Source organism: Pogona vitticeps, chromosome 13 (assembly GCF_051106095.1).
Source record: "Pogona vitticeps strain Pit_001003342236 chromosome 13, PviZW2.1, whole genome shotgun sequence".
Lineage (NCBI taxonomy): Eukaryota > Metazoa > Chordata > Lepidosauria > Squamata > Agamidae > Pogona > Pogona vitticeps.
In genome coordinates, this window is record NC_135795.1 from 11,438,614 (window position 1) to 11,464,584 (window position 25,971).

Here is a 25,971-nt window from a genome sequence, read left to right on the forward strand (position 1 = left end):
CCTCCAGCAGGAACCTCCAAACTGAAGTGTGTTGGCCATTCTTTTGGTTGTTTTGGAAAGCTGGAGTGGACAGAATACCACTAGATGCTGGTCTTGCAGCTCTCATCAGTGTTAGCCATCAAAGCACATGGTTAGAAATTTTAGGAGTCCAATATCACCTGGAGGACCACTTTTTGCCTGATCCCTAGCTAAAGCTTGAAAAATCACCGTGACCACCTTTGGGAGTCCTGAGTCATGGTTCATCTGGGACACCACAGGACATAACAGCTGCCACGACAACCCTAAGACTTATCTGCTCACCCTGTGTTCTGTGTTCAGGTAGGAAACAGCTGTTTCCTGATAAATGATTGCACCAAAGCTATAAAGGTTCTTTGGTACTGTATGGACTTTAAAAAAAAGATAGAACATGGCCTGTGCCCACAAGGTTTAGAATGTAATGGACACAACACAGAAGGAAAAGGGGATAGACAGGGAACCAGGACAGCAGGGCAGAAATGGCTGGTGGTTCATGATTGGAGTGGACAGTGACGCTGTTGCTACAGCTTGTTGCAATGTGGCATGCAAGCCTTGAAGCTTATATCCAATCTTAGTATTCAAGAATAACTTTGTCCCTTTTACCTTTCAGATCCGGAGTGTCTGCTGGAAGCCGTTCCTCCACAGTTTGCAGTATATTTATAAACCGAAAAGCGATTAACTCTAATTCATAACTGGTGCTTCAGAAATACTGTACAGGATTTTACCATGGAACCCCTTTCCCCCCCTTTTTTTTTAGTTTTTACTTTAAGACGTTCTTTTTTTAAAATTATCAAAAGTCCAAAAACAATAGCGAAAATTAAAGGATGGAAACTTTCTACAACTGCTGAACATCATAACATTTACCCTGTAAATGTCACAGTTAGAATTAATGCCCTGGAACAGAACATCTCAAATGCTGCTTAGTTACAGACTCAGGTTTGATTGTGTTATTCATGTGATGTTGCTCCAAGTCTACAGAGCTGGTGCAAAGGGGCGCGAGGACACCACCGAATTATCAAGCTGCAACTGATAGTCTCTATTTAATTTAAAGAATTATTTAAAAAGAATTCACACACAACTAGGAATTTTTTTCTCCAAGAGCTTCATCTGTTCTGTGATGTCTGCTACTAGAAACTCAACTTGTTTTTTTTGTGTGGTTTTTTTTGGGGGGGGGGTTGAATTCCAGTCTTAAGACTTTGGGAAACGTGACGTTCAGACTCTGCCAGTTTTTGAATGTATCTCAGAACATGTCTGAAGACCCTCTTGTCACTTTGGCTGCTCCTCTGCATAGGGCTGGTTGTCCGTACCACCGGGACGTCACCTGTGGACCATCGCAGGGTGTTTTGAGCAGGCAGGCTCGTTGTCTTGCCCTTGAGATGTCGGGTGGGCAGGGTTATGTCTCCTGCAACTGTCCGCCTTCCCCAATCCCATTTCCCCACTCTGGTCTCCCTTGCTCACTTGGCTGGGCTTTCCTTTATTACCTATGCAGGCCGCTTCCTTTCGCGAATTCTTGCCCATCTTGTGGCCTTCTCTTGCTTTTCTTCTTCCTCTCGTTCTCCTGGCTGGTTCTTCCACACCTTTCCTCAGTTTACATTCACTTCATTTCCTGTCTCGTTTCTTCCCCTCTTCCATCCTGCTGCTGCCTGCCTTGAACGGCCAGCTGTTCTGTGGCACTTTCGGGCTGCCTGGGCTCCCCTGTCATTCCAGGGATGCTTGCCAGCATTTAAGAATGACAAACGCAGAAAGCCCAAAGGCTAACGGTCCCCTGCATCGGTCCGACAATGGCCAAAAGAGCAGTTTTCATCCTTCCAACTGTTTTTAACTTGTGTTTTTATTTTACTAGAGTGCTGCTTGTCTTGACGGATCTCAGTTGTCTTCTTGTCCCTTCGAAGTTTCTAGTTTCAGACATATTCATACTGTGATTTTTTTTTTATAATGAAATGCTATCAAACTGTGATACACTTAATTCACTGGTCCTGCATCAGGAGACAGAGTGGGGAATACTGTATTAAATACAGTTCATCTGAATAATCTGTCTGGTTTATACAAGCTGTGTTGTTCAGAGATGTTTAAAGTTTGATCTTTGTTTTTTTAAAGATAAAAGCACTTGCCCCACTTGTAAATATGGCATGTAAAATTTATATAGTATATAAATACAGCAAGTCAAAACAATGTTGTGTGTAATGTAAATGTTTATTTCCACTTACCTGTAAGTGTTTATGGGTAAACAGCATGACTTCTTTGAAAGTCACATGACTAACCAGATGGAAACCAATACCCCTCTAGTGTTTTTTTTTTTTAATTAAAGTTTTAATTGCAAATACAAATCAAGAATGTACTTAAGATATAATCATGGCTTGGTATGTATATTGACACAAGCTGCCCACTCCCAAGTAGAGTATACCTATTAGAATTAATTGAACCTATTAGTTAATGCATATTCCACTAATTTCAACAGATTTATTCCTGTTGGGACCATCACTGGACTTAGTCTTATATGTTGTTTCGGCTACAACTCCCATCAACCTAGGCAGTGTGGGCACGTAATAACAACATAAGGGTGCAGAGGTGCTAGATTACGCTATCACACTTGTGACTGGACAATCTTTTGTGGAGCAGGAAGCTTTTAACAAACATTCCTGTAGGAAGATAACACACAAAGTAAGTTTGGACCAGGACCTTCTTCCTACAGGGATAACTTTTTACCTGGAAGCAGGTGTCTGTGTGTTTTGGGGCCGGGATCAGCCCAGAGAAAATCCCTCAACACAGCCGTTGCTCAGCTCCATCTTTAAACTAGAATCTCTCTCTTTTAAGAAGAATGTTCCACGGGGGGCCTGTTCCTCTGAGGCAAAAGCTTTTCAAGCCTCCCTGTGTGTAACTTTTAAACCAGGAATGCTACACTTTTGTGGAATTCATAGATTTATTTTGTGATAATGGAATCACTGCAGTGTATTTTGTTAACTAAATACCTGCAGTGGATTTAAAATAGCTATACAAGATTACAACAGGTATTTATATAACACAGATACAGAATATTTCATGCAATCAGTTAGCATACAAGAATAACAAACTTTCAAAATCCATAATACATAGATGTACAGTATGTACAATTTACCTTACATTTAAATGTCAATAAGAAACATTCTCCAAGAAAATACAGAAAGAGAAAAAGTTAGCTACACATTAGTTTGCAGCAGATCTGGGCCTAAGAGGGCCAGCACAGATACAACCCAGCTTTTTCCTGACACCAGCAGCCCACCTGAGAAACACACTTTCTCCCCCTCAGCCATGGCAGACCGCAGTGCCAAAGAAAATGGCAGGGAACATGTAGCCCGTCAGATGTGGATGGACTGTAGATTTCATCATCCCACCCACACTGTGTTTATGACACAGGAGTGCAACAACAGAAGGGACCACAACCTCCCAAAATGCATACCGAGCCATGGTTATATTCAACAAGAGAAAGGAGGGTGAGTCATGGTGAGAAGGTGTTTTTTTTTTCCAGAGCTGGATCTTTTCTTTCCTAGACGGGCTCAGGAACCCTACTGAGATGCTATAAATGCTGATGCTGCAGACATGCCTGAGAAGCACTTAGTCTTCCCTTCTTTTCTTGCCTTCTTGACCGTTTCAGCCCCACATTTGAAGAAGAGAGCTCCCTGTTTGTGTGTAGAGATTAAACACAAGGAGGAGCGTTCTCTCCAGACCCAACAGTGAAGACCAAACAAGGCAGGAACTTGCCATCAAGCAGACTCCTAGGATCAGCATTTATAGCACCTGAAGAGGGCTAGTGTGACCTCCTTGCCAGATCTGTCTGTCTTCCACTAAGTTTATCTGGCAGGATAGGTTGTACATTTTTTAAAAAAAGTTTTTTTAATGGAAAGTCTAAAATGCTGCCCAGTTTATACAGATTTGTACCATGTATTTTAAAGCCACTCAATAGGTTAACGGACATTCCCCAAGACAATTTTATTCTCTCTCCTCAGTAGGATTCAGCCCAAAGTCAGGCTGGCTCAGCTTAAGAGGCTGTTATAACTTCCCCTTCAAAACCCAGAGTTTACGAAGTACGAAATGCAGCACTGGGGGAAATAAAAATCTGGGCAGGAACTGCAGTAAGTTTAACCTCTTCACAGTTCTTACTCTGAGAAGCAACAGGAGATATTGGGGGTGGGGGGAGCAGGTGCAGGGAGACTCCTAGAAGGAGGCTTTGCTTCTCAAGAGTGCCTGGCTGCCCCCACGGAAAGCCAACGTGGCCTCTTACCTATAGAGCAATGTACAAAAGGACTTCTTAATTCACTGGGCAAAAGTAATGATCAGACAATCCCGTGCAACAATTGCTGTAAGTGGTACAGAAGCAAACACAACCGACTGAACTGACTGCTACAGAAGCACCCAAATAACATTTGCTGATGTTTGAAGGCCACTCACTACCCCACTGCTGTCTGCTTTTGGGATTCAAAATACGTTTGTTAAGGATACTGCTGCCGAGACTAAAAGCTGAAGCGGAGAGTGTTCTATCTGCATAAAGGTAGTACCTGAAGTAGCCAGAAGCCTTCACAAGCCATTCCTGCAACAAACTTTTGTTTGTTTTACTGGCCTTAAGGCTAATGAAAGTTCTGGCCCCAGTTTTGATTCTTGCTAATACTATTACAAATATCTGCAAACATTCTATATAGTACACATAGGAAGGGTGCTACTCTGCAATTAAGCAAGAACCTTACAGCGCATCTTTGTTACTGTTTACACACTTTGTGCTAAGAGAGGGTTTTAAAGTGGGTGATTTTAAAACACGACTAATTCTTCCTTTGTTTATGTCTGTCTACTGTGATTCCTTAACTCATACGTGCAAAATGTAGGGCTGGGCGAGACCTAGTAAAATATATGCAGGATGCTTGTGAAACTGCCAGATTCTAGGGTGAAATCCTGTGGAGCAATTGAGATGACCAAAATGAGGCATGGGCCAAGGTATACTACGTACAGTAGTCCTGTCTCACATGAACAATGTTTGTGTCTCAGAAAAGGAAATAAGAGCCTACAGTTTACCTCTAAATTCCACTTTCTTGAAGCAGAAGGAGAATAACCAAGAGGAGCCACTATGGAAGGCTTTATAGAAAGACAAGATCAAAAGAATTGAAAACAGGTGGGGGGGGTGAGGAGACCTGCACATCCCAAAGATACAGTACAATTTATACAATATCTGTTTGATAATTTTTATAAATATGATCATTCTAAAAGCAGATACACTCAGCGACAAACATCAGTGGAAATGAGATGGATGTAGTAAACTTGGTATGGGAGCAAGACCAGTTTGCAGCATGTGGAGGAAGAGGGAAAGTTTGGTGGCTGAAAAAGGCTGCTCCCCCAGGACAATGCAGACAGTGGGGAAAGGCAGGGCTGTTGAAATAGAGTGAGAGGGTGTGTGTTGTTTCAGCCTACAAGGGCATGGAGAGAGATAGCACACAAAATCTTACACCCGGTAGCTATGGAAAGAGATAAATGTGGTCCGTTGATTTATACTCATGGGATTTATACTAAAGGGGATTTGTGTCGTTCTGCTAATTATAAAAATGCAATGGCCCGGCCCTACTTTAATTCTTGTGGCATTTCAGCCACAGAAGGGCTGCCATCAGTATATATGGGGAGCTAATCGTCCGGCTCCCTATAAACACTCTTGGCAAACATCCCCACCAAGAGATGTACACTCATGCCCACCATTTACATCCTGAGGCTTTTTGTCAGAGATGTGGAAACTAGGCAGCAGAATCACAAGGGAGAGAAATAGGGGAAGGTTACATAAAGCAAGAAGACAGGAGGGCCTGGCATGCTCTGGTCCATATCACGAAGAGTCGGACACGACTAAAGGACTAAACAACAACAACATAAAGCAAGGTGAAAGGCAGAAGCATCAGCTGAGAGAATAAACAAAGAAAAAAACAGAGGCTAGAAAGGAGGTGCAGCAGCTACACAAGGACCAATGCAGAGAAGAGTTCGATCATCCTGGCTGATCAGCCAACATGTTATGCCAGACTTTTCTGGGTTGAAGCTAAGCGGAAACAATAATGCAAGCCACTATTGGTGGCAAAGCCAACAGGCAACAAGAACCTCATTCATAGCTTCACAAAACATGAAGCTTCAAAAACTGTCCAAATAGTTTGCATAATGCTCAGCTGGCTATCCCGCACAGTTCTACTCACACATCTTCATTTTTTTAAAAAAATGTTTGTTTATGAGATACTGCAAAGTGGAGTCTTAAGAAAATGCAATGTCCCTTCCCCCTGCCCATTACCATTTGCAGAATAACGCTTATCAAATTCTATGCAAACAGAGGCAACTGCTGAACCGGAATGGGGGCTATTTGTGAGAAAGAAAGTGTTCCATGGTCCTCGTACACCAGTGGCTCTGTACATAAGAGATGCTCATAATGAGGCTGCTCAGTTATCTATCAAAATGACTTTCGTCTGCAGAATGTCTTTAGTAAAATATAAGATAATGAATTATACCAGACATTTCTGGCTAGCATCTGGAAAAGATAAACAGTGCATTTCTAAGGCATTTCCAAGGCATCTAAGAACCACAGATAAGCTACACTGATACTGTTGAAGCTCCTGTTTATAATTCTTTTCATCCTTGAAAGCTTCATGTTTTCAGTACACGGCCAGCTGTTTATGAGAAGGAGGTCTGCTGAACATACAGCCTCCAGACTGGTGGCTTCTAAATGATGAAAGCTCAGGAGACATGATGTGAGCTGTATACAAAATTATCAGCACTCAAAAGGCCTCTGAATTGCCAAGGGCGTGTGTATGGTTTCAAGAAGAAGAAAGGAGAATTCTTCTGTGAAGAGGAAAGGAAATGGGGATGATCTGCTAACTGTAAATGCTGGATTCAGTCACTAGTCCCAATCCAGGGCAAAGGCTCCAAAGAATAAGAGAAGGGCAGATTACGACATACCTTCTCCCATTCAGCAACACTGTCGCACATCAAAAACGGCACATAAGGCTTTCAAGTTTTAAGTTCACGTTAAGTCCATGGGCTTGAAGCTTCTTCCAGTATCTCTTGCAATACATGTGATCAACAGGCACAGGAAGGTTAGATACTACAGGAAGGTGGCCACATTTCCAGTAAGAGGCTTGATTACTTCTAACTTTATCTTGGCTTGACGATCCCTTAGCAATTTGAATTAGGCAGATCCACAACAGTCCTCCTTCTTTTCTTTTTATTTTGCTATTTTTTATTAGCAATTCTTCTCTTTCTGGTTGCCAGCATATCATAAAATGGATCCTTGCTGATACTTGCCCTAACAGAACAAGAAATGGCAATTAGTCTGCTGCAAATACATTTGTTAGCTAAACTCTGCTGCATTTCCTCACATTCTTAGTTCAGACATCATACAATCCCTCGGTTCACCCAAACCATAGTTTGAACTCTCAAAACTACAAGTTAACAAACCATGGTTTAGGGCTGCTTGACCCCTTTTTGCCTTCCTTCTGTTCATCACTATCATTTCTACAGTGCAGCAGCCTCAAGAGGCAGAGCAACAGTTGTAATTATGCTTTATTAGTTCAGACATGCAGGTGACTCATGGCAAGCATAAACCCTATTACACAAAGTCAGATCAAGCGTCTTCAAATCTAGCTTCTCAGACGATCACAAAACATAGTTTGTCTTTACAGGAATCATACAAATTCATTTTGCAGCTCAGTGGCAACACATGGGCTTTGCCCTCAGGAAGTACCAGGTTCAATCCTAGGAATCTCCAGGTAGGACTGTCGCCAAGGAGAGCGGCTACCTGTCAGAGCTGAAAGTATCTATTGGCTAAATAGACCCATGGATTGACTCAGTATAAGATAAGCTCCTGTGTTCCTCTTTCTTTGTTTCCTTTCCAAAATAAGCACCCCACCCTTCAATATTATTACTCTTGGAATGTCTGGTTAACCATCTGCACCCATAGGTTAGCATGATGGCCTGAAATAGCCCTGGCTTGCAACATAAAATCATCCCATAAAGCCACCTGACATTCCCATAAATAAACAAATCTCTGAAGGGTATCCTGTTTCAAAAACAGATGTGTTTTTTTGACTGAAGAAAAATGAGGCACAGGTATTCAAGCTGTAATGGAGAACAGTCCCACCTGACAAACCAACCATCACATTCCAACGCAGATGTGGGTGAGTTTTTAAAGAGGGAAACAACTACTTTGCAAACAACTGTTGGCCTCCTAATTTTATCTGCTGACATTTTCCCCTTTTCCCTTCCTCTTTCCTTCTTTATTTCCTTGCTCTATCGTCACCATTCCTTTGGTTCTTCTACCTGCTGGAGGAAAACTGAAAAACTCACTATAAGATATAAAAGGTTCCCCTTGACAGTTTTGTCCAGTCATGTCTGACTCTAGGCGGTGGTGCTCATCTCCGTTTCCAACCCATAGAGATAGCATTTGTCCACAGACAATCCTCCGTGGTCACGTGGCCAGCGTGACTAGACATGATATGCCGTTTACCTTCCCACCAAGGTGGTACCTATTTAGGTAAAGGTTCCCCTTGACAATTTTTTGTCCAGTCGTGTTCGACTCTAGGGGGCGGTGCTCATCCCCGTTTCCAAGCCATAGAGCCAGCATTTTTGTTCGAAGACGATCTTTCGTGGTCACATGGCCAGTGTGACTTAGACACAGAACGCTGTTACCTTCCCACCAAAGTGGTCCCTATTTATCTACTCGCATTTTTGCATGCTTTCGAACCGCTAGGTTGGTGGGAACTGGGAGAAGCAACGGGAGCTCATTCCATCGCGTGGATTTGATCTTACGACTGCAGGTTTTCTGACCTTGCAGCACAGAGGCTTCTGGGGTTTAACCCGCAGTGCCACCATGTCTCTACTCTATAATATATTGTATATCTATATGTATTTTTGGTTTATAGACCTAAGTATTTTTCAAAATCAGTTTTGAATATGCCGTCTTTTAATAGTGTTCCCTTCTTTTTGGACTGTGAAGGAAAAAAGAAGGTCCAGGGCATTGAGTAGAGGTAACCTACACACAAATGATTTAATCAGGTAGACTCAAGAAACAGTGTGGGCAGCAGATTTCATGGTTCAGGAAACACAAGGAAAACTGGGATGGGTTGGAAGGCACAGTGCCATAAAGCCAAGACAGGGAGTCTTCAAGCTATGTTGCAATTGGCATACATATTTAGGTAGCCCATCTTGGACACTGCGTATCTAGATTAAGGAGAACTCACTTGATTGATTTGATCCACTCTTCTTTTTCTTCAGGAGTGGGGGCAGATATTCTATAAACCACATGGTTGCCTTCTACTACTCTGCCATCAGCTTCTGTCTTGCAGGCTTTAATGACCTGTCCTTTGTGGCTGGGATTGTACAGCTCAAAACAATTCTAGAGTCCAAAGGAAAAAAGCATTTACATAGTAGAATTATCACTTATTTCACCAACCTTGCAGGTAAATATATATAAAAAATCCCACCCTGCCCCCTCTGGTCCATCTCAAGCTCTTACATTTCCGAAGCAAACTTGCAACAGGTGCTTAACTGTTCATTTTAGTGTCTTTAATATTTATTTACTGCTCTTCTATTAAAGTAATAACAAAATCAAATTACAGTTTTAAAAAACACATTACATAACAAAGCAACACTGTATAATTATATGTGTGTGTTAGGTGCTGTTAAATTATATGCTGACTTATAGCAACATTAATAGGGCTTTCAAAAAAAAGTGAGGTATTTAAGGAGTGGTTTTACCAGTGCCAATCCCCAACACCCTGAGTGAGCTTTCATGACTGAATCCAGGTCTCCTGATGCTTACGCCGTCAATTCTATTCACTACACCATACTGGGTTCATATATGCATTCACAGCCATTAAAAACGAAATGCAATTATCAAACATTGGTAAAACCATAAAATAGCAACTAACTTATTGAAAAGTTAATGAATTTAAGCTCTGGATTTTCAAAAGCCACTACTGTTCATTGGAAGATGGAAAGTGAGAGAAATTAGTGCTCTCCACCTGAAGGGATTCCACAGTTGTCGCTTATCCCTCCCTAATGTCACATATGGACACTACAGAGTTTTGAACCAGTCTTAAAAGACCAGAGATTCATGGGGTGCATACTGTTTTTGAGCTAGCTTATGTTTATTTATATCAGAGCAACTCTGGGGCTTTTCTGTTTCATGTGGTTTCTCTTATTCTGTATAGTCTGCACTGCTCAGAGTCTCCTTACTGCACACCTGTAATTTTAGTGGACCTTTTAGAGTTGCTAAATACAAAAGAATTACATGAAATGAATGGTGTTTCTAAAAGTTTGGTGTTACCACACATTTCATGGATGATGACATGATATTAAGGGCACAATCCACGGATGCCTCCCTTACATCCCAGTCCAGACCAGCCATCTCCAACTGCATACCCCACAACGTGTGCTGGACCACAACCCTCAGCATCCCATCATTGGGAAACCTGGGATGTGTAGTAAAACACATCCAGAGATAACAGATTGGCGAAGGCGAGTTCAACTGAATAAACAGAAAGTGACTAAGATCAAAGCTACGCTCTTTGGTGGCTCATCTTCATTTGAAATGTGTTTCACCAAAGAGAAGGCCTTACTGGCTTTCTTGGATCCTCCACTTCTCTTATGCTGAGGTTTTCCAACGGTATAATTCCTCTGGGTTCTTTGTCCTACAAGTCCAAGAAAGATAGTTATTTCTTAAATAATTTGGGAGTGTAAGTATAGATACTGCGATTTACAATACAGTATACTCACTGTTGTGTATTCAAAGTAATACAGGCAGTTATCTGTCAGAATAAACCACCTCCTTTTCCATGTTTTAACTCTTCCACCTGTAAAACACAAGGTATCTTCAAGTTACATCCACTCTAGGCAAAGTTTCTGTGTTCAGGGCTACAAAGATCATTGGTTACCTTGTTACTTCATTAAATGGTTAAAATTGTAAAACAAATGGCTTAGGTGGAAACAGATGAATGAGCCAAGGTTACATGATTTCAAAGATCACTGGGGGAATTACCATCTGATCCTAAGGCTGCATTATTGGGAGAAACATCTGGAGAGTCATATTCATCCCTCCCCCCCCCCGATTCTGCCGCTATTCCACCTTTTCTTCTTATGGATATAGGGAGGAAGGCAGGAAAAAGACAGAACTACCACTGAGAAAATGCAGAATTATTAGCAGAAAATGACAACAACCTCCCTCAGCTGCCTAATAATATTTCATGAACAACGCAGGGCCGATGGCATCCTTCTGTCTCGAAAGACTATGGTATCGTGCTCTGTATCGAGGACTTGGAACAGCGTCTAGTGTGGCTGAGAAGGCAATTCGAGAGTGACAATCTGTCCCCTGTCCAGCTCCCTGATTTGGCTGCTTTCATAACTGCCTCTTTGCCTCAGCCTGCTGGATGAGGGTCTCTTCAAATTGGGAGAGGCCATGATGCACTGCCTGCCTCCAGGCTGAACGCTCAGATGTCAAGATTTCCCATCTGTTGAGATCCATTCCTAAGGCCTTCAGATCTCGCTTGCGTATGTACTTGTATCGAAGCTGTGTTCTACCTCTGGGGCGATTTCCCTGCACTAATTCTCCATACAAGAGATCTTTTGGAATCCGACCATCGGCCATTCTCATGACATGCCCAAGCCAACGTAGACGTCTCTGTTTCAGTAATGTATATATGCTAAAAATTCCAGCTCGTTCTAGGACTACTCTGTTTGGAACTTTATCCTGCCAAGTGATACCAAAAATGCGTCTGAGGCAATGCATATGGAACGTGTTCAGCTTCCTTTCCTGCCGTGCACAAAGTGGAAAGGATACCCTACCCCAGACTGGCACCATGCAAATCATGTCACATGAGAGATTCATAGTTGTACATTAAGCATAAAGCGTGACTCATTGGATATGAAGGGTCTTTCCATTACTTTTGGAAGGAGGAAAGATGATATGTACTTAATGAACCACACCAATTTTTATGTGTGTATCAAAACCTAGCCTACATATACAATAGCAACTGTGTAATTCCTGTAATGTTTTTTTTCCTAAGGTCCAAACCATTCTTACACCATAGGCACTATGGTGCCTACTTGCATCTAACTCCAAGAAAAAATGCATGAGATGTCCACTTTTGAAGTGGCTCAGCAGATAGACTGATAGACGGATAGATATACAAACAAATCTATCTATCTACCTAAAAGATGAGCAAGCAGTCTCTTAATAAGAAAGCTCAATGCAGCTAATACAAATCCAACATGCAACTGCAGCAAAACCTGAGGTTTAAGCCTAACCACCCATACTTGGGAGTATCCTCCACTGAACAGAGTACTGTATACATCATAATATATCTGAATAAACATGTTGTCACATCTAAAATCCTGTCTATACCAGCTCAAGTGAGGAATGTATGATTTGCCCATGCATAATAAAATTTAGAAAGAATAGCTCATCAGCCTAGTTGAGAAAAACAGAAGATTCCCTTATGAATAAATAGGGGACATATTTTGGCTGCTAAGCGATACATTTAACCTAATAATACTAAATGGTAATTCTGAAGGTGATAAGCATGGGAAATTCATGTATTTCATTTGAATTGATTTTGTAGCAATTACTCCCCCTTTATCAAACAATCTTTTATATTTTACAGTGGGGTCACAACCAGAAAGTGACAATCAATCTCTTATATTTTATGTCTGCCTTCCCAATGTTTCATTAAACAGCAAGGTAGGTGGTTCCGTTCCAATACATCACATGACAGTGACAAGGGACATGAGACTGAAATAATGGTGCTTTACACTTCAGCTTGAAAGACAAGAAATTCTGACCCAGAGACCTGATGCTTGAGTCGAGGAGAGGAATTTTGGCAACCCAAGGCATTATCACTGCTTGGACACTACACAGCCGATTAATTAATACCTTAAGACCTTTCTTCACTAAGAATGGAAGATCAGTTCCAGAAGGAGACAAATGTATAAAAGCTGGTTTGATCAAGAATGTGAAATAGTCAAACGGCAACTAAGAAGAGCCCTTAGGCTACATTAGCAAAACCAATCTAAGAACCTACCAAGATCTTTTGTTGAATTTTGCCTACTTTTCAAAAGTAAGCTTGAATTACAAACTAATGAAAGATCTATATGCAAATTGTGCATGTCGTCACCTTTTCTTTGTACTTTCCTACATGTTCACAACTTGTTAGAATTCAGCCAAGACTTGTAAAAGGAATGCAAGATATTCTCAGACCCCAGAAGACCTTTTACACAATGTGATGTGGTAAACTACCAAAGTCTCAGCTTTTCTTTCTCCTGCATTGTGTAGACTACCTCTGCAAACCCATGACACAGGTCTTCAGGATTGCTATTTTCACAATAATTTTGCACTTGTTTGAAATTACAGCCAAAGAAGCTAAAACTATTTCATATGCCAGTCTAGTTGCACATGTACAGCCACTGATTCTCCTTTGATACTCCACAATTTTCTGCTGCATAACCCTCAATTAAATCCTCTCCATAGATAAAGTCTCTGAATTGTTACTGCAGACAGAGGTAATCTGTATACCCAAGAATGCATTGTATATGGAATGTTAAAACTGTGGACAATTTGAGGTTTGGAAAGTTACAAGATCATTTAAAACATGGAAGTCCCCTTTCTTCACGGTAAGATAAGGTATAGCCTGAAGTTAATTTTTAAAGAACTGAGCCTATGAAAGCAGCTTGCCTACAGTTGTTCAGCCTTTAAAATGGGGGGGGGAGAGAATGACCCACAAAAGATATTACAGAATACCGGGCATGTTTTTTCTGCACCAGCAAGGAAATCCCAACCAACCTTCACACATCTAACTATGGGTAGACTGGCAGACAGTGGATGGGAAAAAGGTGTTTTCCCTCTTGAGCCCCTGACAAAATTTTAAAAAATGCAGCTACACAGATTTGGGGTGCTTTGTTCATTCTACATTAAGCACGACAATGATGTTTTAAAGATATTTTAAAAGCAGCTATTATTCATGAGCTCTCCTCCACCAGTCCCTCCTCTGAGGTTTCAAAAACAGTTGTTTCTGTGCCACATGCGCCGCTAAAGAGGAAAATATGCAGTTCACTTTTAATATCCTGCTACCTGGAGAAAAATTCACAGGAGAATAGTGAAAAAATGAACCGCATAGGCTAGTGTACACAAAACTGAAATCAACAGGGACAGGTGCAAAATTGCAAGATAAAAAGCTCTGGTTTTGGATTAGTTTACTGTCAACAGAATTACACCCCTGGATCTGTCCTACTGATGGGTCACCAACTAATTAGAACACTGTGCACTAGTACTAGAAGACTAGGTGCACCCACCCAAGTTAGCAATCTGGCAGCAGCCTCACTTGGTGAACAAGTGGTTAAGTTAGAAGGAGTAAATGACCCCAGAGACACCTATTCATGCTTGCACTAGCGTAAGGAAGTCTGGCAGACTGGCTCCTTTGTGGTTCAAAAAGTACGGCAAAGTACTTTTGATCCTCTGGGAAAATAATTCAAAATAAAACAAATTCAGATATCACTTTTCAAAATATACTGTTTGTATGCAGCTATGATATCTCTGCAGTTAAAGAGATTTTAGAGTTGCATCATCCATTTACCAGTTATTTAATCCCATTAGACTTCACTCTCAGCATGGCTGATCTTGTTACTGAACAATACTGTGAACATCAGGCTCTCATTAAATACAGTAGTACAGTTCACCTAAGGATTAATCATCTTAAATGAATCACATTGCTCAATCTAGGCCAGGCATATACAAGCATCTGCAGTTTTTTCTTGGTCAAGAAAACTTTGCAGGATATAGTTTTGTTTTTGTTTTTTTAAAGCATGAAGTACAGAACAATTACAGGAATACACTGGATATCCTGTAGCTTACATCTATTGATCTGCAGTGTAAACTCATGAACTTAAAGGTTATATTATATCCAATGCAATTCTAAATCCTAAAAACAAAAAGATGCCATGGCTTAAAGGTGTGGCCCTGCATTGCTCTTCTATAATATGTGCAAGTACATCTGGTTTTCTGCTTCTGTTCCATATACAGTGGGGAAGAAAGAACACATAACTGTTTATGAAGGGTGTGGTAAAATGGCAAAAAGAAGGATAAGATCCAGAAGGTAAAGTGCAGAGTGTGGTGATGAGCTAGTGACATCACACAGAGGGCTGGAGAAGTCAGCTAACACAGCTTAATCCTTGCATTTTAACTCAGTAAACTTGCTCAAACGGCAACTCAAAATGAAAAGGCAATGAGTGGCAAAGATTGCTAAGTGGAACTAGACAAGAAAGCTGAAGGAGAGGAAACAGGCAACGTTAGCATATGTTTATCTCAGTTTGGAATCCAAGAACAGTGGGAGCAATGGTTGCCAGAGCTGAGTTAGCTATTATGTTAAGCAAAGCTAGGCTCCAGTGAGATTAAACTCCTGTCGAAGCACAAATTATCTCTTACTTTCAGAGCACCTTCCCTTTCCCTATTGAAGAGACCACAAAGTTAAGCCATTACAAATGTCTCTGTCCATTTTGTGCTTGAGACAGGTACCTAGAGAAGAACCTCATTTGTTCAATTTCACCCAAACATGAAAATCAGGATCAGCAATATCACCGCCGCCACCATCAGTGTTATGATGATCACCCAGCACATAGTTGCACTGACCCCACCACTCAAGAGCTCAATCTTATAGGTGAGAAAGACCTGACACACAGCATCTGGTTAATGAAAGGCATATGAAAGGCCAATTTTCACCCATCATCAGGCCCATGCTTGGTTTGGACTTCAAAGACCTGCCCTTTAAATGCCTCACTACTGTTATCTGAGCTACAAAAAGCTCTTGGAGAATGCTTACAGAGCCTCGAAAAATTGCCATGCATAGGCCAAAAATGTAACTTTTCCAGGCTCTGTTTATTGTAACATCTGCTATGGCTGTGTACACAGAAAGGCACGGTATGTTCCCACATGCACGTGTGCATGTACTGGTGTTTTCTACCTCTCTCTAATCTTTGCCACCTATTTTCCAAAGTATTAAAGAGATTCAAGTCCAGGCAGGGGATGGACATGCTCTCTCTCCCCCACTCCCGATAAGAAAGGGAAAAGTTGACTAGGCCAGTCCACTATTATCAGGCATGATTCCATCCCTTCCACCCACAGCAGGATGCACAGCTGTCATGGCATGCTTTCCATATGAAAATGCACACAAACACTACGGCTCCCACGGGTGACCCACAATCTGGAGCCATCAGAAAGCACAGTAGCGAGGTGGGTGTGTAAAGTGAGACGGGGCGAATGTGCAAAATGCATCAGAGCAAAGCATTTAACAAGGAGCCTAAGGCAACCCCTGCTTTCTAAGGATTGTGCTGGCTTCAAAGGTGCTGTTCCAGATATAGCATCTCCCAAATACTCTTCAGATATCTCCCATGATCTCCAGTTAGCTTTCAGCATTTCCATGAAGTTGGGGAAGCGCCAGGGTAATAGAAAAGTCACTGTTTCAATATATACACTGCCTCATAAGCACTCTGTGGGACGCTTACAACATAATTTTGCAAACACCACTTTGCCCCTCAGTGAGATGGGTACTCATTTTACTGACTCAGAATTTTGGAAAGCTGAGTCAACCTTGAACTGGCTAACTGGATCCATCTGGATCGAATTCAGGGCATGAGCAGAGGCTTGACAGCAGTACTGCAGTTTAAACACTTCTGCCGTGTAAACAGAATGCTGTGCCAGGTAGGCCTTTGGCCGCTGCCACAATTTTCTAGAAGAGTGATAACTCTTCACATTCAAATTCACCTGGCTCGCTACAAAATTGTTCCTCTTCAACAAAACCCTCAGAGAGTGCAAAATAACCTCCCAAGCACAAGAGGAAATAATTAACACCAGACCTTGGTTATTTACAACAAATGTTTCAGTACCAGACAGTTCAGCTGAGCTACTGCCAGCAGACACTGTTATTCTGTTATTAAAAGCGGGGGAAAGAAATTTTGGTACAGCAGAAGTCACATCCTGACATCTATCGCCTGTGAGATCTTTGTCCAGCTGTAACACCCACAAGGGAAGACATGAAGCCGGGATTTTATTTCAGCCATCGCCCCCTCAATTGGCTCATTATTCCTTATGCAATGCCTGAGCAATAACCCCAAATAAACTCATGTCTGAAGCTGCTAGAAAAATCTTTGGCTAGCTTTCCCTGTCAGCAGTTTATTTACAAACATACACTTTCAATAATACTGCTTCCACACTTTATGAAAAGCGATCTTGTGCACATTGCAAAGCATGCATCTGAATGAATGCTACCATCACAAAAGCGATGTACGGATTATTTGCAACTTTTGGATCTGAAGATGTGCTCACTAGTACTGTATATCTCAAGTACATTCTTTTTTTAAAAAAAAATATCCATCGGGGCTGTGGAGGACTGTTTGTCACACCGAGAAGAAAACAGAAAGAAAGCCCAGCATCAATCAAGGCTCTACTATGTTTTATGTTGTGACATGACCTGTTAAGAGTAGAATAACAGCATTTTACCAATGGGTTGGTAACATTCACTGAAACGACTAATTCATTCAACAAAATGAAACAAAAATCTTTCTGCCTGGCTTCACTTTTGGGATAGCGATTCAGACTTTCAGCGCCAGAGACCCAACATCCACCTTCTTTCTTTTCCATACACACACATATCTGAAAGGCATATATTCTCCAAAGCCACACAGATGGCATGTTAAGACACAGCCTGCTTTTCCCTGCTTTGATAGGGAGAGTACCCTATCCAAGATCTCAGCAGCTCCTGTTTCTTCTGCTCAAAGGACTCCTCTTCCCACATGGGACAGAGAATCCACATTCAGGCTTAACAACAACACTGCCATCTATGCTTGTGTTAAGATTGGGAATGATGGCAAGGATTTGGTCTTTTTGGCCATAAAATACACTCTGCTAACAACCAAGTCTCTCACCATTTTTGCCTTCCAGCATCAGGGACATGAGATGCTCCGGCCAATTTGCACCAGTCCTGAAATTTACTACTCACTTTGCTCTCACAGGGCGAACAGCGGTTCTTCCTGTACAAGTGACTGAAGCCCGCCTCTCGCTTGACGGGGCAAGCAGCTCAAAGGGCAACACAGAACTAACTGCATGTATTAATACACTGGTTCTTAACCTTGGGTTACTCAGGAGTTTTGGACTGCAACTCCCAGAAGCCTTCACCACCAGCTGTCCTGACTGGGGTTTCTGGGAGTTGCAGTTCAAAAGCTTCCGAGTAACAAACGTTAAGAACCACTGTATTAATATAAAAAGGAGATTGTGATCCATGGTCACTGTGTCAGGTTGTACATCTGGTTCTCCATCTCCTCATTTCAGGACTAATAAGCATAAAATGAAAGAGACCCACACGTTTGCCTGGCACAGTCATGACAACAGCCACTTCCTTCCTTGTGCTGCTGCTGCTTCTAAGACAGGTACTGTAGTGGCTGAGAAGTGGCCCCCCATCCCTCTTGGCTGGAGCAAGGAAGAAGAGCAAGATACCACTTCCCCCCTTTGTTTCTCCTGTTCCTGTACCTATAAAGCAGGTATGGGCATCTTGCCGCCCCAAAGTCACACATGGCCACCAAGCTGTTTTTCACAGCTTGCCAAATACTACATAAAGTACTATGTAAATGTCTGAAGCTGCCAGGCCTGTAGAGCAGTGATCCTCAACCTTGGGCCTCCAGATGTTCTTGGACTACAGCTCCCAGAAGCCTTCACCACCATCTCCGCTGGCCAGGATTTCTGGGAGTTGAAGTCCAAGAACATTTGGAGGCCCAAGGTTGGGGACCACTGCTGTAGAGGAAGGAGTGACAGAGGTGGGGGAGAGACAGGGAATGAGAAGGCAACCATAGCTTCAGGAACCACTTACAAACAGGCTCTGCACAAGGAGAGGACAAATGTCAGGCTTCCAGATGATCCCTCTACTGATCAAGAGGGAGGTTCACTGAGGCCACAGCCCTGTAAATATGAAAGCAGCCCAAAGCTGCCTCTGAAATGGATTGGGGTCAGGCCTTTTAAACCAGCATTTTTAACTTAACCCAGAAGCCTGTTTTAAATTCACTTATAATCAAACAAATTCTGCTGTCTGATACAACCTGTCTCATTAAAACCACGTTTGTAACAAAGGCACCAAATTTTAAAAGAGACTGAACAAAGTTAGCACCATTCACCCCTGAAACTCAAACAAGCTGCCAGCAACAGCAGAGCCCTGCTGACTTGGGAGATCTAAAACTCTGTTCAAAGAAACACCATAAAAGCAGACATAAAGATGAGCATGGAACAGAAACCATATGGTACAGCTGAAATGGAAATACTTTAATAATAATAATAATAATAATAATAATAATAATAATAATAATAATAATAATAATAATAATAATAATAATAATAATAATTATTATTATTATTATTATTATTATTATTATTATTATTATTATTATTATTATTATTATTATTATTATTATTATTATTATTGAAAGATGCTTTATTATGTCAGCACACAATACTTTCCATAAGAAGCAAAAGCATTAAGATGGTAGTATTGTGTCAAGAAGCCTTCTTTTAAAATCTATTTCTTGTGAAATGATCCAGATCTTCTCTTCAAGTGAAATGCTGAACTTTCATCATTCATATCTGTGAAAATTCCCAGTCATCCAGCTGTGGTTATCTGGAATTTGAATCATGTTAGGCTGAAATGTTTTGTTACTCATCCAAATAGCTTCCTCAGTCTAAGGTGTCATCAGGATGCTAAACCACAGAGCAAGAAACATCCCCACCTCCACAGAAGCCAAGAAGGAAGGAGATGGACATCTGAGGACAGCCCTTAAGGCTTGTGGATATCCAAAATGGGCCTTTAACAAGGAAATGTCCCAACCCAGGAGGACAATGGAACAGTCTGAGACCCAGAGCCGATGGAAGAACCTGGCAATTCCTTACATGGCCATTGTATCTGAAAAGCTCAGAAAGATTTTTGGTAAACACCACATACCCATGCACCTCAAACCCACAAACCCACAAAGGCAGAGACTCATCCACCCAAAAGACCAGATATCAAAACACAATAGGAACAATACAGTATATGCAGTCCAATGCAAAGAGGAGTGTTCAGAGCTCTACATTGGAGAAACCAAACAGCCACTAAACAGGGGAACAGCCCAGCACAAGAGGGGCAATGGCTCAGGACCACCATCAGCAGTGTTCCTTCATTTGAAGGATAAAGGACACTCATTTGATGACCAAGATGTACTCATTTTGGACCAAGAAGATAGGTAGTTTGAGAGAGGGGTCAGGGAGGCCATGCTTGTGCATATAGAAAATCCCTCACTCAACAGGCTGGAGGCCTTAGATACAATCTGTCTCCCATTTATCATGCTGCCCTTTCATCTGTCCCCAGAAAGATTAGGACCACACACACCAGAAAGACGACTGTTGATGATCGCTAACGACTCACAACAATGAGTGGAAAGGGACTGCAGAAGTGGGATTATCCCTCACGCCCAGTCCTTCTTCTAACGAGCCTATTCAGACCAGGGGGAAGTGAAACCAAGGTGGAGGATATATCAGGGATCTCCTACCAACTCTCCTCAGACTGAAGAAGCTACTTGGATGAGGAGCGAAACGTTTCATTATAACAAGAAAGAAGTCCAGTTGCCATGACTCAACTTCCAGATTTCACCATTCATGTAAAGCAATTCTGTGCTTGCGTTTCATTATAACAAGAAAGAAGTCCAGTTGCCATGACTCAACTTCCAGATTTCACCATTCATGTAAAGCAATTCTGTGCTTGATCTATCATCCATGAACGTTTCCATTTGACTCTAACCTGGACAAGTCCTGAGCTGTGTCTGTAGACAGAAAAAACTCACTTTCCTCCTCTTGCAATAGCTCTACATGGCCTAAGTACCACTAAACTCATGAGCTTCCAAGCATTGGTGAATGCTTTTCACAGAGTCATTAAGCAGAAGAGGAAAAGGTCAAGAACTTGGGAGCATTACATCACAAGGATCAAGCTACCCAGAAGTGATACTAAAGATAATAGTGGCCAGTTACTGAAAGAATGAAACAGTTGGAAAAAACACCAACATTCTGGGGTTGAACAAAATTCCACTGAATTTGCCAATCTAAAATTAGTGATATAAGTAGCAAGCATGGTAATTCCAAAAATGCTATAATGAAGGAAACTGAGGAAACAGAAGGGAGGGTAAAATTAAAGAGAAAACAAGCAACAGAAAAAGAGAGAGGGGATAGAAAGCCATCAAGTACATACCTCCTAATGCAGAATAAGCAGAGACAGCCAGTCACAGAACAGAAAGGTGATAGGTCATAGGCCAAAAGGAAAACAAGAAGGCACATTTAAACCACTCATTAAAAATTATAGCAAAAAATCAAACCAACAGAAATACACAATGGAGAAAAAATAAAGACATACAGGAATACATTTTGAAAGAGAGAGGTACACTCTTTTTGTGTGTGCATCCAATCCCTACTTGTGAAATTATATTCTAGCACTCTTTAGAACAATTTAAAGTAATTGAATGGTTATCCATCCATCTCATATGTGTAAAAAGGGCACAGACTCCCTTCTACTGAGATGCTTAATCCTTCAAATGCCAGAAACTGAATTGCACTCAGATTTCCAAATTTGTAACTGAGAACAAGGAGACATTGAAATATCAATAAAGGAAAAATAAGTAGAGTGGATGGCAATATTTTCACAAAGAATATTTTAGGCAGAAATTAATACTAAATCCATTGCACTAGATTTTCAACACAGCAGTGGCAAAGAGACAAGGATCAGGTACATGTTAATACTGATAGCAAAGTGGGAAAGAATTTACCTACTGACCTAATTTTAACAGCCATCCTTCTCGGTCTGGGTTAAAAAACGTATGGGTTAAATCGTTCCCATCATCCTCTGGAATTTTAAAAGGTTCATTTTTAATGCTTTCATATAAATTCTGGAAGAAAACAGGGGAAAAGGTTTAATCCTACCGCCAGACTTGCAAGGCCTGGCCATGAGATTCTGTTGAAAGTCTTCAAAACAAAAATTAAAGTCACCTAATTTTCCAAGTAACAATGTGCATCATCATATATGCAAAGCATTTTTCACTTTTGCAGACATAAGCACGATTTGCTCAACGGACAGTTCTGAAGCAGTGAAAAATGAAAGCATGGTTTATATCGACAGGTTACCCACCTGTAATCGTAGTTCTTTGAGTGGACCTCTGTGATTCACACTCTGGGTGATTCGTGCCTGTGCGGAGCCTCATCAGAAGATTCTAGCGCTTCTGGGGTAGCAAGGAACACATTACAATATGCCCCTCCCCACCCATATAAGTACCTTGGTGCCAAGCGTCCCCTTTCAGTTGTGTCAACCGCCGCTTAATAGTAAGCAAACAATGGCGTGACAGAGGGGAGGACAGGCGGGATGTGTGAATCACAGAGGTCCACTCAAAGAACTACAATTGCAGATGGGTAACCTGTCGTTCTTCTTCGTGGCCTCTGTGAATCACACCCTGGATGACTAATAAGCTGTCTTACCCGGAGGCAGGGTGTCACGTCAAAGTTGAGGCTAGAACAGCATGTTCAAATGCCACATCAGAGTTCTGCTGGAGGTCGAGTCTATAATGACAGATAAACGTGAACGACTGTGCCCAAGTGGCAGATGCGCAGACATCTGGAAGAGGTACGCCGCGGAGAAAGACTGTAGAGGCTGCCACTGCACTGGTGGAGTGAGGGTGAACCACTCTAGGGGCTGGTTGCCAAGCAAGTTGATAAGCCAAATGAACGGTAGAGGCGACCCATCTGGAGATAGATTGGGATGTCACCTGACGGCCTTTTGTAGGTAGCTGATGGCTCGAGATGACTGTCTAAAAGGCTGGGTACGTTGGAGACAAAAAGCAAGAGCTCTTCTGACATCCAACGTATGGAGTATTTTTTCTTGAAGAAGGCGATGGAAAAAATGAAGGAAGGACAATCGGCTGGGAAAGATGAAATTGAGAGACAATTTTGGGGAGGAAGGAAATGTCCATGAATAATTTCACCTTATCAGGAAAAAATGTAAATAAGGGTAGTCATAACATAAAGCTGCCAATTCACTAGCTCATTGAGCGGAGGTGATGGCTACAAGAAAAGCTGTTTTAAAGGTGAGGAGTCCTAAGTCAGTTGTAGCTAAAGGCTGAAAAGGAGCTTTGTTAAGCTGTTTCAAAACAAGAGTTAGCTACCACTGTGGAGAGGGGGCCGAGTATCGAGGCAGATATGAGAGAGACCTTTCAGAAAATGTTTCGTTGTTCAATGTTTAACGAAGCCTGCTGCTGGAGAATTTGGAGGTTGGTATTATATTATCGCCAAAAGGTAGACTCTCAAGGATGAGATGGAAAGGCCCTTGGATTTGAAATGTAGGAGGAAGCGGAGAACAGTGGAAAGTGATGGATTGATGGAGGATGATGAGGAAGATTTGGTAAAGGATTGAATTTTTTTCCATTTGTACAGGCAGGCGTTCCTTGTGGATGGTTTTTTGACATGATGAAGAACGTTCATTAACGAGGGAGAACCCTCCACGCTGCCAGGTACAGAACAGGTAAGTCCGGGGGTAGGACTTGGGAGTTGTTCTGTGTGAGAAGGTGTGGCAGATGGGGGAGATGGTGGATGTCTGATGAGAGACTGCGGAGAACTGGGAACCAAGTCTGTCTCTGCCACCAAGGGGCTATAACGATGGCATTGATTTTGTCTTGCTGTAGACAGACAACAATTTTGTGGAGGAAATGGAATGGCAGAGAAAGGTAGGTAAGAGTCTTGGGCCATCGGCCCAATTTTACTCACAGAAAGAAACTGAAAGGGGACGCTTGGTGCCAAGGTGGGGAGGTGCATATTCAAATGTGTTCATTGCTACTGACGAATCTTCCGACGAGGCTCCACGCAGGTGCAAATCACCCAGGGTGTGATTCACAGAGGCCACGAAGAAGAACCACAATATGCAAAACATGTTCGACCATTCAGGGCACACCAGGATAATATGTAGATCAAAATATTACATTTTAGCTCTGAGAAGCATCTCCTTCGCAGAAAATGAAAGAAAAATAAAGACAAATTATATACTTCTTCTGAAAGTGGAACTTTCTTGTTGAAGATTGCTAGAAAAAGCATCCACTATCATCTACTCGTAAGACATACACTGACATGAGAAGACAGATAAGCATTTTGCCAGGAGAATACAAGGATGCTGTGAAGTTAACGAAGTCATAAAAACAGTCTTTATTTTATTTTATGTACATCACATTTATATTCCAATTTTCCTCCAACAAGCTCAGATGGTTTACAGGGCTATTCTCCATTTTTAACCTCACTAGAAACCTCTCAGGGATGTCAGTGACTACATAAAGATCACCCAGTTAATTTGTTTAGGTCAATGGACATTATGGCTCACATCTTTCTTTCTTTCTTTCTTTCTTTCTTTCTTTCTTTCTTTGCTTATATGCCACTGACTTAGTGCTGAGCACTATTCTAAGTGGTTTACAACAAAATACAGTGGACAGAAACCCCAACCACCCAAGAAACCAACAGAAAACAACCCTAAGTGGACACTGTGACGTTTGCCTCTCGTGCCCCATTTGTCTCCCCAAAACAGAGAGCTCACAAAGGCAAAACAAACAAAAACACCTTTCCACACGCCGCCACCAGTTGATTTCTTCATCAACGTACTTTACTTAGGAAAGACAAAGGTCCATTCATCACTGTCTTTTGAATAAAACAGGTTTGTTACAGATGTTTCCATAATAATTCATAAGTATCTTCTTCAGGTTCATCAAGCATCAATAACAATCTTCTATATTATCTCACAAGTTACTATTCACTCCTCAGACTAATCACACCTCAGATCTCTCAACTATACATCTCTCTCTCTCTAACTCTGATCCAGACTGTAAACTAAACTCCTCCTCTCTGGCTCTGCCTTTTAACATCTCTAGCGGCCCCACCTCTCAACCACATCAGCATAAAACATGAATAATGCACAACTTATTTAACATAATAAGAGTGAATGCCACAGACACATATAATAAATACCTAACATACCAACTGATGGCAGACTCTAGGAAACACAAATAGGAATAAACTTAAGGGATTATGCCCCTGAATGCTTCTCTGAACAATATTATCTTCAGCATCCTTTTAAAGGATGGGACACAGGAGGCCTGAGAGCGCTGAAGATGGTATTGGAGCAGAACTGATGAATTTGTTTTTTGGCCCCACATCAAAGCAAGAAGTCAAAAGGCTTGGCATTTTGTAAAAGCATCTTACCCGTAGCAATTCTTCTGGAAGGTCCCCACCCTCGTTAATACCTCGATTCATCGATATAAACCTTTCCACAGTTGGTTTGTCTCTTACATTGTGGTTGTGTAGACTAGTGTTTAACATAATGATTGCAAAAGAGAGTACGTAGCATGTATCTGAAATGCAACATCAAAGCAGAATGAATACTCTGCACAGCACCTCATAAAACCAGCCCCTAAAAAGCACTCTCTCCTACCCCCATAATCCTTAGCAAAAAGTGCAGCCGTATTTTAGAAAACAGAGTTGTTAACTTTTAACAGAGGCCAAGATTCAACCGTGTACATCAGTACTCAACGTTAGAGGAACAGGAAATCTTTTTCCCTTTCCCCTTTCACTAAACACCTCCATGGCAGCAAAAACCCACTCCAGAAGGTTTCTCAGACCTCCACAGCAGGATTTAGGGAATACAGGGCTGCATAGAGCCTTGTGGCGCAGTGGTTAAACTGCTGTACTGCAGCCAAAACTGTACTCACGACCTGGGGTTCAATCCCAGGTAGCCGGCTCAAGGTTGACTCAGCCTTCTATCCTTCCGAGGTTGGTAAAATGAGTACCCGGCTTGCTGGGGGGGGGGGGGGCAATGTGTAGCCTGCATAATTAACTTGTAA

At 41.7% G+C, this 25,971-nt stretch overlaps 2 protein-coding genes across 2 annotated transcripts in view; one reads left to right on the top strand and one right to left on the bottom strand.

Moving 5' to 3' along the window:
- USP42 (ubiquitin specific peptidase 42) overlaps window positions 1-1,532 on the top strand; it is a 44,976-nt gene extending 43,444 nt beyond the window's left edge. Inside the window, exon 17 of the mRNA XM_072982737.2 lies at window positions 626-1,532. Coding sequence (XP_072838838.2) covers window positions 626-678 — 53 coding nt within the window. The 3' untranslated portion in view covers window positions 679-1,532. The remainder of the gene's footprint in view (window positions 1-625) is intronic.
- Window positions 1,533-2,916: 1,384 nt separating this feature from the next.
- The window catches only part of CYTH3 (cytohesin 3), a 73,811-nt gene continuing 50,756 nt past the window's right edge, over window positions 2,917-25,971 (bottom strand). Inside the window, exons 8-13 of the mRNA XM_020799615.3 lie at window positions 25,334-25,482; window positions 21,882-21,993; window positions 10,777-10,853; window positions 10,620-10,691; window positions 9,240-9,394; window positions 2,917-7,306 (exon numbers count right to left, since the gene is read on the bottom strand). Of these exons, the coding sequence (XP_020655274.1) occupies window positions 7,234-7,306; window positions 9,240-9,394; window positions 10,620-10,691; window positions 10,777-10,853; window positions 21,882-21,993; window positions 25,334-25,482 (638 nt within the window). The 3' untranslated portion in view covers window positions 2,917-7,233. The remainder of the gene's footprint in view (window positions 7,307-9,239; window positions 9,395-10,619; window positions 10,692-10,776; window positions 10,854-21,881; window positions 21,994-25,333; window positions 25,483-25,971) is intronic.